An 18,479-nucleotide genomic window follows, 5' to 3' on the forward strand; every position below is an offset into this window, starting at 1 on the left:
CATGCCATTAATAGGGCCGGCCGAACCCTGTATCTGACAGGTCCAGTCTTCCGCATAGACAGGTTGCTCAATACTAGTTTCCCGTTGCAGGGGACATTTGTCCTCGCGGATGAGACGAGTGCCTGCTTCGAAATCACCTCTGGTCACTCCCAACGAATATATACTGTCTCATCCATTCTGGGCAGTTATCGGGTTTCGTCCCATGAGTCACGAAAGGGGAAGACAGACACGAACAGTTGGCAGAAGCCGCTGTCGTATTCGCTTCCAGGTGTTTCTTCTACAATTTCTCAACTGTTTCGTCTCTTGCCTCGCACTATCTCACTTCGTCATGACATATCTTGAGAGCGGTAGTTATTGTTTATTTTCTTTGTTTCTTTTTTCATCTCACAGTGCAGCTCGGGCATGGGCGTTCTCTACAAAACACTATTAGACATTTTTAAGGAATCACAAATTGACACCTATGGGGTCAGCATACTCTCTCGATTTGCATCAGAATCCCACAAGTTTGACTGAGCATTTTATTTTGAACAGCTAAACGTGCCATGTAGCAGCTGCTGTCAGTAATATCACTACTGAGTCGAAGCACCAGGTTGATAACCTCATCCAATGATTCGACACCTTATCTCATCGTCTAGACTCTGGTGTAGTCCGTTCTCAATTGCAGTGAGATCGTCGGAAATACATCCCATGCTTAACATCCCGAATTTTGGATCCTGGTCATCCACGTAGAATAAATCAGCTGGCTGGCACAAAGAATTCTCCATTAAATGACCACCCACATGCATGAAGTATATCCCTGTTAACGTCATCCCAGGAGCTATCTCCGCCTTTTTGGATCTTTGGCGGATGCATGGACCAACGGGGAGTCTCAGCTGCAGGATAGCACTCGGTTGGAAGGTGAAGGGAACAGGCTTGAAGTTCGTGGTTACCTGTGACATGTACGTAGTCAATAGTATGCTCCATCGACGATAAACACTGTCTTCGATCTGGGCCACCTAACCTTCAAAGACGCGATCGCGCCGTAGTTGTAAGGATCGCTGCAGTCGTGCGCACTCGCGAAGACACCCGTATCGGCCTGGATCCCCGTCAACCGCTCACCAGCCGGGCCGTCAATGGGAAAGGGGATCCTAGTTGTGTAGTCGCCCGTGGCGGTTGCCGGGCAAGCCTGGAGACATTTGACGGGTGCGTCGTCGTTGTAGAAGAAATCGATTCCGACGATTGCGGTCTTCGAGACTGTTACTGAGATGCGGGTGAGGTATTGCAGCATATGGCCCTTGAGTCCGCCGAACATGATGTGCACGAGAGGCCGGTATTCATGTAGGGGGATTTGACGGCCTGTGAACGTACCGTCGTGGAGGTGGCGAGAAGGTGCTGGAATGTCTGGGTACCAGAGTCCCGTTGTACGGAGTGGGAGGTGCTCGCCCCTGGAGTCAGAGGGGAAGAGCGGGTTGAGATTCGACGGAACGGCTAGGGAGACCATTTTGAAGCCCTGTGGTAGGTTGGTTTTGTTAGGTAGGTTCGTCCCTGTGTGCTTGTGGAAGAGGCTTAGGTTTAATATATCACTCACATCGAAACAACCCTTTATTTCATGGACGGTCTCTTTCATGCATAATCGGAGAGTTTGGGGGTTCTCTTTCCATGATCCCACCCAGGATGAGACGTCGCCTTTGTCTGTTACAGCACGTAGGGCCATGATGCCTCGGGGACTGACGGCGGTGATGAAGCCGGTTATTCGGTAGCATCCGGCGCTTATGTCGAGCATTTTCTCGTTCGTCCTCACAATGTAGCCCAGAGTGACTTCCTGATGGTCCTCGAGAATGAACCGTATACCTGAGACGTACTGTTGTCCACTGAAACGCCGGAAGGAAATTTTAATAGCTCGGATCTGTGCTGTGATTGAGACTGTCTGTTCATATATCTCCCTGCATTTTACACCGCAAGGGAAGCGGTCCGCAGGTTGCGCAGAGAAGTCTCCTCCAATGGGTCTCCATGCCTTAGACGACTTTACTGGGAAGGCTTGCAGCGTCCTGACTAAGCTATCGTTACTTAAGTGTTCTTCCAGAAGATCTGCCAGGTCTTCGAGTAGATCCCAGATCCGTTTCCTATTCTTCATCTCAAGCGAAGATATCAACAGTAGGCCTGTTTTATCATAAAGAATTCTCCAGTCTCGATTGCGCTGCTCAGCGATGCTACTGTATGACGGATCCGTCGCTTCGAAGCAAAACCCGCGCTCCTGATGACAATCGAATCTCGAGGCCCAGAAAGTCTGACTGAAAGGTAGACTCGCAAAGGACCTCGATGCCAGCCTGGCATTGGCGACGCTGTGAGAGGGGAGAAGCACCTGGATGAGCTCTAGGACTTCTTGCGGCAGTCTCTGAAAACAATCCGCCGCGTTCTGAAAGACCGGTGCTATTAAAGAGGCCTGTGCCGTCAGAACATCTGTTCTTTGAGAGTCCACAAGAGCCTGCTTCAACTCGGGAACAATTATAGGGTTCGCCGTTGCCAATGACAAGGGTGAGTTCTTGTCTCCCAGATATCGTTTAATAAAGCCCACAATGGAGACATCCTCCCACGGATAACCCTCAGGAGCTCTATCCATGAGCCCGCCATAATTGTGACCCCAGTCTAACCATCCCTTTCTGTTCGCCGGATATGAAAGTAAGATATCGTAAAGCCGCTCGATGGGAACGGATCGGGGCGCTAACCGAGTCATCAACAATTCCCAGCAGACCTCGTGGAAGAGAAATCCAGGCTGTGGACGCAGTCGCTCTCCAATGAGAGGGGGAAAGACATCTTCCGCAGACAATTCAAGGCCTTCGTCACTCCATCGCCTCTCAACTGCGGAAGGTGCGGCGCAGTCGGGTATTATAGCTCGTGGCACATAGCCACCTACCCCAGTCAAGAACGGCCTCCCCTCTAGTCCAGAGTTTCGATCACATCTCACTATTGGACGGTCAACTCAACATCTCCTGAGACAGTCGTCACTAATTTAGGGAATATAAAAGGTATGAAAAAAGTCACAAGATACACACCTGCGCGGAAGTCCCTTTGCCAGGATACCTTCGGACTATTATATGGAATCTTGGCACCACAGATAACACACAGCGAGTGTGACCATTCCATCGTAACGGCCAAGGTTGTTCAGTCACTAAAAAGACTGGGATGGGTAGAGGTATGTGGAATCCTAGAATGAAAGCTGGGTGTGCCCAAGTCCTTGCCGTGGTTTATGAAGACTTGGAGCATAGGGCTGAGGTTCATTCTGTAACTCGCCTTTGAAGGCAGGCTTTTGAAGAGCAGCCTGTTGAAGCGTGCTTCGCTGGAGCGAATGTGATTCAATTCATCATGTTTGTTCAGCAACTAAGCTGATGCCTGGACTTAAACGGCTTATTGCGTGGAAATAGGACCAGGCATCAGAGGTGAAACTGCGGAGGTCATATGTTGGCGATATGGTGCCGAGATCACCTGCGGGTCGGTTGGGTGCCTAAGGCTAAAAGAGCTAATGACACTGCCTGCAGCCTCACCATCACTGGTACAGGCAGAAGGCAAAGGTTCATTCCAAGAATAAACTTTTATCCATTTATAAATAGACCTATCCAGCTCGCCAAGTGAGTACAGAAGTCGAAAAAGATAGGCAGATGAGAAAAATATACATAGCGCCAGATGACAAAATGTGCAGAGTATGACGTTCAATGGCGAATTCCGAGTATAAAATAGAACATTCGCCAATGGGATTCGCAAAGTCAACGATCAAACATTGGTGCCTAGATTTCTCCTCAAGACACTTCTGCAAACAAATCGATTCGCGGCCTATGCGTAATCCCTGACGTAGCGACCTGGCAACTCAACGTCCCACATAGGTCTCTCGACAACGGCAACCTCCAGCGTATTGCCAGCAGTACCGTCCTCGACGCCATCCTCGGTCGACGAAGGGCTCAGAGGCACAATGCCGAGTAGGTCACGGTACTTGTACGTGTACCACCACCGACGTGCCGGTTGAGGTCCGTTCGACTGCACCAATTGTTTCTGGGGCGTGTCAAGCACGTCGTGGTCATTTGGCTTCCGAGCCGGTGTATCACTGGATCCATTGAGCGAGAGAAGCTTATCGCGAGGCCCAAGAGAGACTCGCTTTCGCGGAGTGCTGATTTCGTCTTCCTCAAGCTTTCCTCTTCTGAGTCGCGCCAAAGCTGCGTCATGGCCTGCTGTAGAGTTTTCGTCATATTCAAAGGCCTCTTCATCTCCTGCTGCTTGTGGGCGCTCCTTGTCTAGGGAGACCCACTCTCCCTTGGAATCATCGTGTCCTTCGATCTTGCGATATTTGGAGCCAAAGTGAACATCTGATTGAGCCAGTGACATTCGATCACCAGCACCGCTGTTCGCTTTTCTTCTCTTCTCTTCTTCCTCTAATTGCTCACGCTTTCTCTTGTGAGCCGAAGATGCCTTAACGAGCTGTGTCGAAGAGTCTCCTTCTTCGTGGCCATCTGCGGTTTCCTTCAACTCTTCCGAAGAGGGAAAATCCTGGTTCAGGTCAAACATCCATAACCAAGAAGTACCGTACAACCACAGGCGGTCACGCGACTCGGAAAGATCCCACAAGCAGCCCATTGCGCGGTCCTTGACCCCCTTAAATTGCTCCGGAAGATAAGCCTTGGGGTTCCTTCTTGACCAGTCCGATAGCTTTCCTTCGAGAGCGTCGAATTCCACAAGCTGATGTTCACTCGTGAGAGCCATCAATCGACTCTCGCCTCTGAGAGATTTTTGGGAAGACTGGTCAGTACCGTTCGTGAGAAGTTTTGCTTCTGCCGGGCTTTGAGGGCGGAAGGAGAGCAAAAGCACCCCAGATTTGAGTCTGGGTATAGGTGAGTCAGCATTGGCGTACTGCCAGCGCTCTCCGTCTATCACTGGTCGATCATCCTCATCGTCCGAAGATTCATCGTCAGAATCCGCAGCGCCGTTGCGCTTGTCGGCAGCTGCTGAAGACGAGTCCTCGACAGTCTTCAGGAACCAGGTATCGACACAGCCAGAAAGGTCACCAGTCGCTAGAATTCTGCTGTTCTCGGAAAAGACAACGCAGCGGACAGTTCTCTCGTAGTCCCCTAGAGTACCATGGGAAGCCTTCTCGTGACGAGTGTGCCGAGTCGCCCTGTCAATTTTGACAAGCTGTGGTAAGATCTGTGGTTTCTCCTGAGGAGACGAAGCAGGCATGACCCTAGCCAGGTAGATGGCGCTATTAGGTCGAACCACACAGAGCCACCGGGTGTCCGGTGATATGGCCACAGCTCGTGCACCATCCTCAGAGAAAGCGGCAGGAATATCCAACTTTGTTATGCGTAAAGCCCCCCTTTCATCACTTTTCCGTCGCCGGACGGAGAAAACCTTGACCTCGGAGACCGTAGCAACAATAAGAATCTTTCCGTCCACGGAGAGCATCGCTGACGTGATGTTTTCTTCGCCCTGTGATAAAGCGATAGGGCACGCCTTAGCAGCTTGTCATTGCAGGAAGGGTATTTTGCATTCTCACCTGAATTAAAACCTTTCCGACGAGTCGATGCTTCTGCCCCTCCAAATTATCATGTGGTGAGGTTGGGCCACGGGATACGCGCCAGATGCTAACCTCTCTGTCCCAGAAGCTCATCACAAGCCTAGAGGAAGGAGAAGAGGCCAGTTGAGGTATTTGTGGCAGACTGGAGAGCTTCCTGTGATGTTCTTTTCCGAATTCACGCAGTGGGAGTACGACAGGTGAGGCGTCGGGACCTAAGGAATGTCAACTCGTCGAAAAACATCACAAGAGAAAGTAAAGGGAGTTGTATCTTACCTCCAGAAACAACAATACTGATATCCCTTGTCTCGTAAACAGCAAAGGTCTTAACGTCATGGGTGTGGTACCGACGGTGCATCACTTCAGCCCATCTTCCCTTCTTTTCGCCTTTCTCTGCCGGACTTTTCCTATACACAACCGTCCTCTGGTCCGCACCTCCACTGACAACTGTATCTCCATTGGCGCTGACAGCAACATCGAGGGTATCTGCTAGATGACCTTGTATACGTTGAATAAGGGAGTAATTCTTCGCATCCCAGAACCGGATCTCGCCTGCGGAGTCGCCGGAAACAATGGTACCGTCTGGAAGGCACTTGACTGACCAAACCAGTAATTCCTTGGGACCACCAGTCGGTCCTTTACCGAGAGAGATTGTACGTAGAAGCTGCCCAGACCGAATATCGAATAGTCGAATCGAGCTGTCCGCATAACCAGCCACGATGGTGTTGCGATTCTGGAAAGTGACACTAAGGACTCTCGCTCTCCTTGTAGATGGACGCATCAGCCGTAGAAATTTCAAGTCGCCGTCGGCAGTAGACAAGATCACGATTGAGCCATCTGCGCATCCAGCCGCGAGATGCTGCCCGGTGTACTCTCCCTCTGCAGGTGGCAGAGGCTTCCCATCCTTGCCACGCTTCGTAGCCTGCCATCTCGGTTGCGCCGCTATACACCAGATTTCACCGTAGTTTCCGCTCGAGTGACGCATTGGGCGGCCCTGCTCCAGATCCCACTCCGTTACCGCGGTCGAGTATCCTATGCTGAACAAGCGCAGTTTCCCAGGAATCTTGGTTCCGTCAGGTCCAGTCTCTGGGGGATCGAGAGTCCATGCAAGCCCTTCTATACTTCTGTCTTTTCCTCCGCGCAGAACCGTCTCCTGGAACCAGGCGCCACGCATTGGGTTCCATATCTCGATATCGCCATTTGCGCGACCGATGGCAAGCCGGAGGGTAGGGACACCTCGACCGGCAAGTTCTGCGGAGGGAGGATGAGAGAATGAGAGCGCATTGATCGCCTGGGGGTTGTAAGGCACGAAACGGCAGCGATGAATATCCATTGTTGGCTACCTTATTGCGATCAAGGTCTTGAAGATTTCGAAGTAGAAAGGAAGGGAAGCGAGGAGGGTAGATCCGTCAAATGAGGAAGATATCTACCTTGGCTCAAGAGTTAGAGCCAGTCGCTAAACAATCATTCCGGTGATATTGTGGAATACTATCGTTCGTGGTGTTAATCGTTTTCTGACGTTTTTTTTCTGCTTCTGAACTTTTTTTCTTGCCCGTAGAATACAATTTTTAGCGCGCCAAGGAAAACTCCGCGGAGATATGTCACGTGATATTATCCAGCTATACCGACTATGGCCCTCATTTCAACTAACCTCTAGAGATTAGCCATTAAGTGATGCAATGAGAACTTTGATTTTACGAACTACGTCTCTGAAAATGATATGGAAATACTAGAAAGCTGCTTGTGTCATACCGGCGGTTATCCAGTCGACGTCAATCACCTTCAAAGCCGATTCTGCTCCGAATTTTGGCAGACAGTTTTGAGATCTACAATATAGGGGCATGTTTTTGATTCAATTTGTCTAGTTCTACGTCTGAGATATGTCCCCATGTTCAGTTGTTTGTCCGGATCCGAATGCAGGGGAGGATGGACGGACAGTATCTGCTATGACGACTGCTACTGTTTCTAGAGCAAGGATGTTCACATTTATATATCCACGACTGACTTACTACGCTCAACCCACCTCTCTTTTTAAAGAGATCAAGAAGAGATCATGAAGCCAGCAGAACATATCACTGGCCAGGATAGCTCCTTTTTTTTTAATTAAGGAAAAAAAAAAAAAAAAAAAAAAAAAAGGGAGGCTCGGGAGCAACCGATTTCCAAACACTCGAGTCTACAGAGACCGAATATCAGACACACAATGGTTATCGCTTAAGACCAGGGTGTGTACTACCAGAGTCATGTCGCACAAGCATGCGGCCGGAGGTCAGATATCGACATTGAATCGGGGACTGAATCAGGGTTTGGGCCAGGATACGAAACGCTCAGTCTACGCCTCTTTACAAGAAGATTGCTAGTAGTATTGCAGCACAGCATACATGCATGTGTACTATTCAAGAACCTGTAGTCTCGACAGTATCGCCGGACAGGCCGAGATGTAAGCCATAGTGCTAGAAAACGCAGCCAAAGCCTTTATCACCCAAGGCATGCTGAACTTTAGACATATGTCGTATCAATGACACAAGAAGACTTCAGAGTCGTTGGTTGTTGATAGGCTGAGGTGAGATCGGGGGACTGCCACGTCAGTCCAACCCTGGTCCCGTGCGGCGGGGCTAAACAGGAAGACTTATGCACGTCTTTTGTTGTGCCTGCCTGTGAGCTTGAATGATTTGACACGACGCGACAGTGTTGGAGATACGAATCAATTGGAGAGAAAGTTCAATCCACTTGACTAGAGGTGGGAGCACACATGGCACTCAAGAGGTATAATACATTGGGATAATTAGTGAAGCTGATAGCCGCAGATGTATGGACATCAGGCACCCCCGTAGCCATGTCTGGATCTAGTCAGCTACTGTTCAACATGGGGAACCTAGAAGTGAGATAAGGATTGAGGCGGAGCTCTTCGAAATCCTCGACAATGGAGTCCGACAAATGAGCAGTTAAGAAGGGATTCTGAGTTCCTAGCCCACTAAATTTTCTACCCCATGTCCAGCTGAAGGAGGGGAGTCTGTGTCAGCTCTGATTCGATCCCGAAATGCGCATGGTGCGGGGTGTCGATTGGCCTGATTGGCAATGGCATCATCCCTGATAATCATGACAATGCTTCTCCTTTTAGAAACATGAGCCGCACACGGGATTGTGGTCTTCGTAAGTTGGGCGTCTGCACCTCCTGGAATCGAGTAATCAGTAGATACCTAAGCACTAGGGGCCATATTCTTGATTTGGAACACTTGATTCCGGCTCTGGTGCAAGATAAACCTGACAGATTGGAGACGTCAGGATCTTCGAGCTCCTAATGGCCTATCATCTATATCATGGTGCGTGCTCGTGGACTCGTTACTTTTTCCCTATTTAGTAACTTTTTGAAGTTGGAGAAGACTGTCATTATTGGTACCGCACAAGCATATTTCAGACGCACGCAACAAGCGATGCTACATCGTTACGAGATGATATGCTTTACTCGGCTACATGCGTGTTTCAAACTATTAATATTGGCAGCTACTTCGACTACCAAAATGCCCAGAATGAGTGCAGAGCAGCTTTAGCCTTGTACTGAACATTGCTGCAAGCCCGATACGCTGGCCATTCGCAACGGTGGCCTTATTAAACTTAGAGCCAGGGACTCATGCAGCTGGCCATCAGAGTAAGAGTACTTAACGGACAAAGGTCATCATTATGAAAAGGATCTGAAGGAGACTTTCACGTCTTCTCAAAAGGGGTGACTTCTCTCGGTGATGATATCCAAGATAATGAAACTGAGACACATTGCAACGTCGGAAAATCTGTAGGACAACTCATAAGGCGATATCCGAAGACATGTGACTGTACTTTCATGGAAACTTCGAAAATCCGATGGTAATAATTATGGTGGTGTACAAGGCAGCACTACTTTTAGCTTCAGGAGGTGGCTGACGGTGTAGTCTAGGGGCTTGCAAATTGACTCTCCTTTTCCAGCCTCAGCCCTCAGGACCCAAAACCCAGAACGCCGTAAGACACGCTACGCTTCTCCAGCAATCTCGGGAATCTTGGAAACGTCTCACAGCTTGCAGGGTTTCCAAGGCATGGGCGAATCCGCCGCAAACCGGACGGGTAGCTATAAGCGAACTAGTCCGTATAAGTCACCAAAATCCTTCTGATTTATTATCCGGGATTAGTCTCTGGTGAAGCGTGAAAAGCGGGATGGGCACCTCTTTCTAATTTCTGGATCAGGATTATCTGGAGAACCACGCGCCAGATTAGCAATAAGCGCGATGACAATCTCGTCGTGATTGTCGAATCAGGGCGCGTCAAGGGTACGTCGGATTGTGTTGCCAAGCATCAAGGATAAGACTTCCCCTAACTAACTTTCAGGAGCAAGAATCTTTGTTTCGTCTCGACTTCCGATGTGCACTGAATAGTTATACAGAAATAGGGCCTTGTCAACGTAAATTGAGAGGTCTGTCTCATGCAGTCAGGGAATGATCCTCTGCAGACTACAAATCAACTTAATGGGAAGTTACAGAGAAGGGTCGTGGAGAATCATCCCCTTTTGAAGATCGTGATTCAAGGTTCCAGAACAGGTAGGCAGAACGCCGCGACATGGGACGCGAGTCCAACAATGACGCAATGACTTATACAAGGAGGACACAGTATCACATATGGAGTACATTTGTATACCTTCGCAAATCTGCATTAAATCCACCCATCAAGCTTTGTCTCTTGTGATTCTGTGATAAGTACAAATATTAGTTATAGTGATAAATGTATCATTGAGTAGAACATAAATATTCTCTTTTTGACTGAGGCATAATAGCATGAAAATTCAAGAAGCAGTGAAGAGCAATTATTTCCGTTTAAGGCTTTGGGGTCAATTGTGGAGTCGTTTATTTACACTACAATCGGGCCCCACTCTCCCTGATCCACTAGACTATATATTTCCTAGCGCCATGTATGCAAAAAGGTCTCGGTATCATTTATGGTAATTATGAGACAGTTCTTCTCACCCGGCCTTAAGGTACTGTATACTGTCTTGATATTACTCCATACATACGTACAGTACAGCAGATATTTACCATCATATGATCTGTACTTAGTGGACTGCTACAACTTCCTTGCTGACGGTTGTAAAGAAACTAAGACGACGGAGAAGTGGTAAAAAAAAAAAAAGAACGGAAAAATGGTTACCATGGTTGAGGCTCTCCATTGCCCCAGCTGTGGCATAGCCTTTCCAGAATAGGACATATTGCCTGAGCTGTGTGAGTGATGATGGATTCATGTTTCCCTCATTTTCCATTGGAGCCTTGAGGGCTATGATGGTGATGATGATGATTTTTTAGACAAGACCTTGACACCCTGACTAGAGGAACAAAAATAAATAATTCGCAATAATCGATGAATTGCAACCATGCAGTTGGAATTTCCTACACTAAATGATCGGCTTAATTGAGAAGGCATTTCATGATCGACTCACTGATCTTGCGATGATCTACTACTACCTCATTTAGATATTGAAAGCCGAGAAAACTAATGGTTATTACTATCTAACCCAGACTTGACCACAAGATTGGAGAAACTGAGAATGACATTCCATTTCAACAGTTTTCACCTGGGCGGAGGGATACCGTATGTATCTCGTCCACCACCAAAAAAGAGTGTCTTCTTAAGGATGACTTTGAAGATGGCCACAGTGGGCCATGTATCAGTGTCAGGATTGAAGAATCGCAATACATGCTTAAAATACATACTTCTTTCAGCAAAATGCATAATTGATGAGATTGAGATTCTTGGCTACGGTGGAAGGTAACATTTTTGATCTGTAGACAGAGCCTAGGAGACGCATCGACTATTGAGTGACTGATCTCTGTGCAACATTAAACCCAGCTGACTTGTCCTGGCTCTACAGAGTAGAGTCCTTTGCACATGGATATTCTGCATTCCCCAAACTCTATAGTTCAAGAATCTAACCTTCAACATTGGTCGCAAATCGCCTGTCAACTCTACTTTCTACAACACCCATATGTAGTATGTATTCGAGTTTCACTTACATTCTCCCGTATATTGCTCACTTCTCTATGGTAGGTAGTTTCTGTTGTTCTCTAAAACATTCTGTTGCTCCTCTCGCCCCTCTTCAGAAGTTTTCTCTTCACCGCATCACTGCTTCAGACAATACCCGCAGCATCCGGGTACCGCTAACTACGTAGTCCTTGATTCCGTACGGAGTACACTCGTTATACGTAGCTTGACGCATACGAACCGGTATAGCTATAACTGATCAGTGGATCAGTATGCCTAGTTGCGGGGCTGCAAAAAAGAGCAAGTCACAGGTAGTATGAACCATTAGGCCAATCATGATGCCTTTTGTACTGTTGACATTTTCTTAGGTTTTGCCGTTCCGAGAGGTCGGAACGGCCTAGAGTGTCGATATCGAATTATTATCTAATTGTATCCGCTAGTTGCTTGGGAGTCGAAATGTCAAAGTGGGTATAAGAGTTTTCGCTGGATGAGTCTTTCCAAATGATGTAGATATTTTTCTAGGTGATCCGCTGTGGATTTGTGTCGGCATTCTGCCTCTCTTGGCTCGAGTCTGCGAGTCGAGGTGCTTGGGACTAGTGGTACGGATTGTATACGAAAGTATGAAAAAGAGGTATTTTTGGCTTTTGAGCCGAAACGGAATGCTAAGGTAGTGTTTTTTTGGCGCTTGCACAAACTAGGAAGGCGTCTAGAAAGAAATGGAATGGAAGCCTGGAGGACTAACTATGGGGAAGCTGGAGGTTTGCTGGTCGCTTTCTCCAGTTGACAGGTCACCAAGCTACCAGTAGAAGCCTTCACAGTTTACAGTTCTACACAGATCTCAAAGATTTTCCTACCGATAACCTGAATAGGCCTTTTGTGGAACAGCTACAGTAAACATAGAGAGTCCTCTTTACTATTATGATGGCAAATCAATATATATTATAGATAATTACAGTGATCAATCAATGACACTAGCAGACTGATCCCTCAATTTGAGATTCCAAAGTCTTCAGCAATCATATTATCGGGAGTATCTACTCCGTATACGTTGACCAAGCCCTTGCACAAACTGATCCTGATCGACCGTTATTGCAGTCGAGGATTGTTTGTTTGAGGAATAGTCTGTTTTTAAAGCATGGATCTGTGGATTGGAAGTCTGCACTCCAAATTTAAGGATCATATGAGATCAAGGAGTAAATGCCTTAATAGCGTCTCACTACCCTGGCCATCTGCAGGTACGCGCAAGGGACAAGTGAGGAAGCAATGAAGCAGTCCTCAAGCTTCCAGTGATCACCACTACATGATCTAGCCTTCTCTTTGGTGAGCCGACAATTGTAAAGATCATTTAACTAATCCCGAGGCCTTTATGCATCAGATCCAGAATTGATACCTAAGGCTTTTCATTCTGGCATCTTGTGGTTATATACGGTACGGGGCTTTGGCCATGGACTCGGACGCTGGGCGGCAGTACATATTAGTTGGTGTAACATGCCTCGTTTGTTTGCTCCTATCACCCCTTCTCTGTCAGCATTTCCAACGTTCCTCGTATAATGCAGTACTTAATTGGATATTATGCTGACTAGCCAATAGCTATCTAGTTGTGATACATGAGAGAAATCCTGACGGCCCCTGGCGTCCTCCAATTTAATTATCTTTGTGTTCTCCATTTAAGGGACCAAGCCAGAAGGGCTGGGCCAAATAACTTCTTTCGTTTACATGAGTAGCTAAAATATCTCACTGATGAGTGAAAGCACCTACGCGGACTGATGCTCCATGATAAGGGCCCAAGAAGGAGCCCCCTACAATAGTCTGTTGAGATCATATGCGGTACGCATGTCGGGGACAGCCTAGTCAGAAAAAGGGCGATCCCAGAACCTTAGAGCCAAGTAAGGGTTAGATGAAGTTCAATATTGTAGCCACTTGAATAATCAAGCCATCGCAGCAGATAGTACGCAGTACATTATCGGACAGACAGTGATAGAGTTAGTATGGATTAATTCCAGGCTCCAGCCACAATCGTGATTTCTGAATCTGGAATGTGGCCCGCCTAGTCTAGATGCTGCCTACTGAGTAGTGGCTATGCCCAGTCACTTTGGAAGTGAGATTCAACGTCCAGATACTAGGTTAAAACTAGTGAGCAACAGACGACCAGTACTTTCTATTCCAAAGATGAAGCAAAGTCAGCTCATCATCAGCATATATCATATTCATAGCTGATCTCCGCAGTCATCGCATAGTAGGCAATGCCACAGTGGGTCGGCATGCACTTAGACAGTTATACTTTCGTTTGACATGTGTAAGGACTAGAGTCACTTACAGGGTGACGACTGCCCACTTGCTCGGTCACTAGTGTGTGCTGAATTGCGCATATTGTGGCTCTCAACTTTGAAAGATTTGAAAGGGAATCCGATAGCGTCTTGTGGGCTATGAATATCAATGAGCCTGTTGGTATGGTGTGGTGCTTGAGCGAGGTTATTGAAAGACCATGACGAGTCCACAGCCCACCACCGGATGGATTTGAGGAGTTGAGACATCAAGGTTCATCCAGCACAAAGGTGAAAGCTTCTTAGCGAATGATGTCTCTGGGGGAATCAAACTAAGAAACTCCAGCCCGCAAACTTAATCTTGGTTGATGAAAGGAGCCTCCTGAGCCCATTATTATTATTTCTGAAATTCAAAATTGGCGACCGAAACCGAGGTAATGATGTGGACTGGAGATCGATGACAACGCGTCGAGGACTATTCCCACGCGAATAATAAAGTCATTCCCAAACCCGTACCTTGGGTGCGTTCGTGTCCCATCCATTCTCGTGAGCAATTTAATTGGGTTTCAATAGCGTGGGCTTGTGCTAGCTCCCCACACTTATTGAATTTCAGGCAAGATCCCTGTTAAATTGAAGACAAAGGACCCATGGCGGGAGTATCGACTGGTCGAGGTGCGAGAGGAAGCGGCCGGGCTGAAAGAAGTTGGAATCCATAGCGTTGGGATAATGCAGCGACCGGCTGTGAATGGCTGCCGCACCAGACATGCGATGAAGTCAATGGAGGTAAGGGCCATTTGCTGGACCACTCAGCAGTCGACAATGGCGGTAGAAGACCCTGGGACGCGACGGGCTGTATGCACGTATATGCGTATAGATGTAAGCCCGTAAGTACGTGCTTACCAGTCAGACAGTAAGTAGCTGCTTACCTAAGGTATGTTTGAAATACCCCCGAATTGCGAGCCAGGATATCAATTTGATATTCACAGCTCTATTACAAAGTAGATAGCCTAATTAGCAGCTGGCAGTCAGCTTCTCTTACGCTCTAAACAAGAATGCAAAAACCCCACTGTTCGATTTTTGTCTTTTGAATATCAAATGTCTGAAACATTTTAGAGGAAAAAATAGTATATGTTCTTCATGTTCATTAGATTTATGCATGATCATGCCGCTGTGATCAGTAGACAAATTGTAATTACAGAGCTGATGTTGCTGCTAGCTCCTCCAAAGTAGTGGTGACGCAGTTTGCCTAGGTAGTCGTCTATACTCTGTACGCAGTAGTTGATACATAAGTACAAAACTAGCCCCAGACCCAGTAATCAGCATGATCAATAGTGGTACGCCTTGTCGCCTTTCATTTCGCAATTTTCTAGTCGTCTCTAGCCAAGGGCCCGAGGTGTTCCTGGCCTGAATCAGGGAGAAGATAAGTGGTGAAGACTCAAGACTGGTTGTTAGCGACGGAGATCAACCCCACTAAGAAGCCCACCGAAGGTAATGCTGCTGCTGGCCGCTGTGTGAGGCTTGGTTTGAGAAACAGAGGCTTAACCGGAGCCGTTGGAATGGTTTATTTCTTTGCTGGAGAAACAAAGACTCTCCTCTCAGGGGAGAATCAAAAAGACTTCCAGCTGGAATCGCAACACCCTATTCCGAAATTCTAGACTATTAGTTTCCTAGAAGGGTACATAGGGGTCGATAATTGATGGACGATTGGAAAGGCTGGTTGGGAAGTAGACACTTTACCGAAAGAAGGCAGTTACTGACTTACAAGACAGTACCTATGATCATTACACTAAGATCGGAGGCAGACGTCTTACACTGCTGCAGTACCACTACCCTGGCAGCTTTTGTAAAGCTACTATTATTGACTTTCACTTTCAGCAAGGGCGTCTCCTCTGGGCTCAGGCCGCGTTAGGTAGATTTGCTGCTAGTTAGACTATGTAGAGCTAGTATTAAGGATTACTTGCGTGCGAGGTCTCATATATGGTCTCCATACTTTTACCTATTATCATTGAGTGTTACCATATTATTCTATGTAGTCATCTTTATACCTGATCGAAAAAGGTAAACAACGCGCTCAAGCAAAGTCGGGTAATTTTGCCCTGCGCTTCCTATCCAGGTAGTGGTGTGTCACAGGTGGTTTCGGTGGTTAGGAGGGCCTTGAAATACCAACTACTACGCTTGTTGCATCGCCAACCTGTGACACTGCTGTTTCAGAGCAAACTATGTATGTACCTCTCAAATGGCAATTGAGGAGAATCATCAGATATTTTGTAAACCTTGACAGCCAGCGTTGTAGAGATTGTGAGAGTTTACTGAGGCCAGAGATGAAACAGAAACTCCCAGATCTGCCTGATACTAATCCGTAACTGAGGTGCTCCGTAGTCTGTATAGAACCAGAGGCTTTGGTATTATTGAACAAAAATTTAAGACGACCCGGGTAAGGTACGCAAAAGCGATTACCATGACCGTCGGACTCTTTACCAATTTACCACAAACCAATACGGGAAAAGCGTCACGCTTTACGATACAGTGGGCAAGCAGCTAGCCCGCAGCGATTCTCTCGACTTCAATCTCGGGCTCTCGTCCCGTTCATTCTCTTACTCTTTCTTCCTTTCCTTTTTCCTCTTCTACACCCGTCTGGAGAGAGAGCAACTCCTCCTCACTTTCCTCTCCTCCTTTTCTTTCAAACTTCTACCTTCTCTCCTACCCCTCTCCTCCCCCCTTTTCTAGCCTCCCGCCAACTCTCCGGAGAGATCCTCGAGACTGGTCTACAGGCAAAGAGATCTTGTCGACTGCTATATCAGTCGACCTTGTCTCCAGCCCGCTGTACTAGCTCTCCAGTCGAGCCGTGTCCGTCAGCTGTTGCTTCGACGTTCATCTGTTTCGACGTTTGTTAACTCAAACGGCGAATTTCTCACTTTCCCTGATCTGACATTCGGTGTCCTCGTTGCTCCGTGCTGTCGACGATCAGGTTCCCCTAACTCTGCTTCTGCCGGTTAGAAGAGCGACTAGACGGGGATCTTGTCAATTCCTTCTCGTTCATTGTTTCTTTGTACATGATTCGACCTCTGTTGTGACCCTGGGAAAGGTGAGACTTGGCTTTTCTTTTGCTGTTTTCTTCTTTTGAGCAATTGTGGCCTGTGGTTGTACATTTCGGATTGGAAGTTTCAGGCCATGGTTGCACCTTCGTCCAGCCGCCAGTGGGCTTGATGCAAGCTGGATTGTCTTGTTAGATGGAAGACGAGCGTCTGGGTGAAGGGACTTCCAGAGTGAAGCCAGCAATTGTCGACATCAGAGACGCGGTTCAATTGCCATTGCAACGCTTTGAGATTCGATCATCTTCGAGAGTTCGTTTGCCTGATCCGATGTTGAATTGACGTGATCTGCCACGGTTCGAGAACAACTGGGTCAGGGGTGACCGGACGGCCGGATGGGTTCACAATAGCTGGCTGGAAGACGATGGGCTCGCAGGCGGAAGAAAAGATTTCAAATACTCTTCTCTGAGTTTTATGGAAGCTTCCGCTACCTTGAGTCGGTGCCAAGCGAAGAGTTCACTGCAAGTGAATTAAGGGGTCCCTAGGTGTGGTGAATGGAATGTGGGTGGCATACTTGAAGACGATCACGATGGCCATTCGCAGCATATTTGAGAGATCTTCCACCTATTGTGCTCTAATGCCAACTTGGACGAATTCTGCTTAAGCTACATTTTACTGCACGTTCCATGAAATTGGCTGGCTAACCTGTCAATCTTGCTTCCAGGAGACACTAAGAAATCCCATCCTCCGGTGCCTTGCTCTCGACATATTCTCCATCCCTTATATGTGGAAGTTGGTTGTCGGACGCTCCTCTTACCTTGCGACAACAGTGCCCAGTACAGAGATAACAATCGGGAGACGCTGCACTGTAACCTGTACGTTGTGCTCATTCTTCTTTGCACGTTGAGCTTCCCCCTGATGATCTTCCCCCATCCCTACATAGGGTTCGTGCCTGTGTACTGCGTTCCACATTCCGCAGGAGCCATACCCGACAAGTGCAAGCACCTGTTCCTAGGGTGAAGACGTTCAGTCGTACTTCATCTTTGGGACTGGCATTCGAGTCCAATTTAGCAGATCATTCTTGCACCTTCACCTTAGCCTAGATGCTAGACTCGCCGTCACGGTAAGGGTTGCATAGTGCCCTCTGCCCGAAGGCCTTCTTATCTGGGTTAGTATCTTTTCTCTCACGGAGTCGCCCTTCCATGCTCGTTGCATTTATTGCTCTGCCTTCCCCCTCCCCTCACAACCCGACCTTTACTTGATCATCTCGCTGGCTCGCTCGTTTCTCAGCCCAGCCTTCCTACACCTTGACGCTCCTTTTTGTTTCTTTCTTTCTTTTCGAATTCTTATATGTCTTAATAATCATTCCTACTAACACTGTCCGCTCTTTCAGCTCCGGCCTTGAAGACCTTATTCCCGGCTATCTGGTCATCTTTGAACCTCCCAGTTTTCAGACTATTGTCTCTTCACTGGCCGTTCCTTAATATTTCCAACTAATTTACACTCATTACTTGCAATTAATCTTGACGACTGTCGCTCTCTTAATTCCGTCGTTTCCTGATAGACGCAGTTCTTTGTCAGGTCCACTCCTTCTAGAAGCATACGCAGCTTTGATAATATTTTTCCGATCGATATCATCCACCGCTCGACAAA

The 18,479-nt window shown here is 47.6% G+C and overlaps 2 protein-coding genes across 2 annotated transcripts; both read right to left on the reverse strand.

Annotated features, from left to right (window-relative positions):
* Positions 1–946: 946 nt before the first annotated feature.
* Positions 947–2,599, reverse strand: Aspvir_001296 (uncharacterized protein; the record flags this gene model as incomplete). The annotated part of the gene is made up of 1 exon (XM_043266422.1): positions 947–2,599. One exon carries the CDS (start codon positions 2,597–2,599, stop codon positions 947–949), a length of 1,653 nt encoding a protein of 550 aa, XP_043122357.1.
* Positions 2,600–3,807: 1,208 nt separating this feature from the next.
* ura7 (small subunit rRNA maturation protein UTP4) lies at positions 3,808–6,869 on the reverse strand (the record flags this gene model as incomplete). The annotated part of the gene is made up of 3 exons (XM_043266423.1): positions 3,808–5,451; positions 5,519–5,751; positions 5,813–6,869. 3 exons carry the CDS (start codon positions 6,867–6,869, stop codon positions 3,808–3,810), a joined length of 2,934 nt encoding a protein of 977 aa, XP_043122358.1.
* Positions 6,870–18,479: the final 11,610 nt, after the last annotated feature.

This window comes from Aspergillus viridinutans (genome assembly GCF_018404265.1).
Source record: "Aspergillus viridinutans IFM 47045 DNA, scaffold_1, whole genome shotgun sequence".
In the NCBI taxonomy this organism is placed as follows: Eukaryota; Fungi; Ascomycota; class Eurotiomycetes; order Eurotiales; family Aspergillaceae; genus Aspergillus; species Aspergillus viridinutans.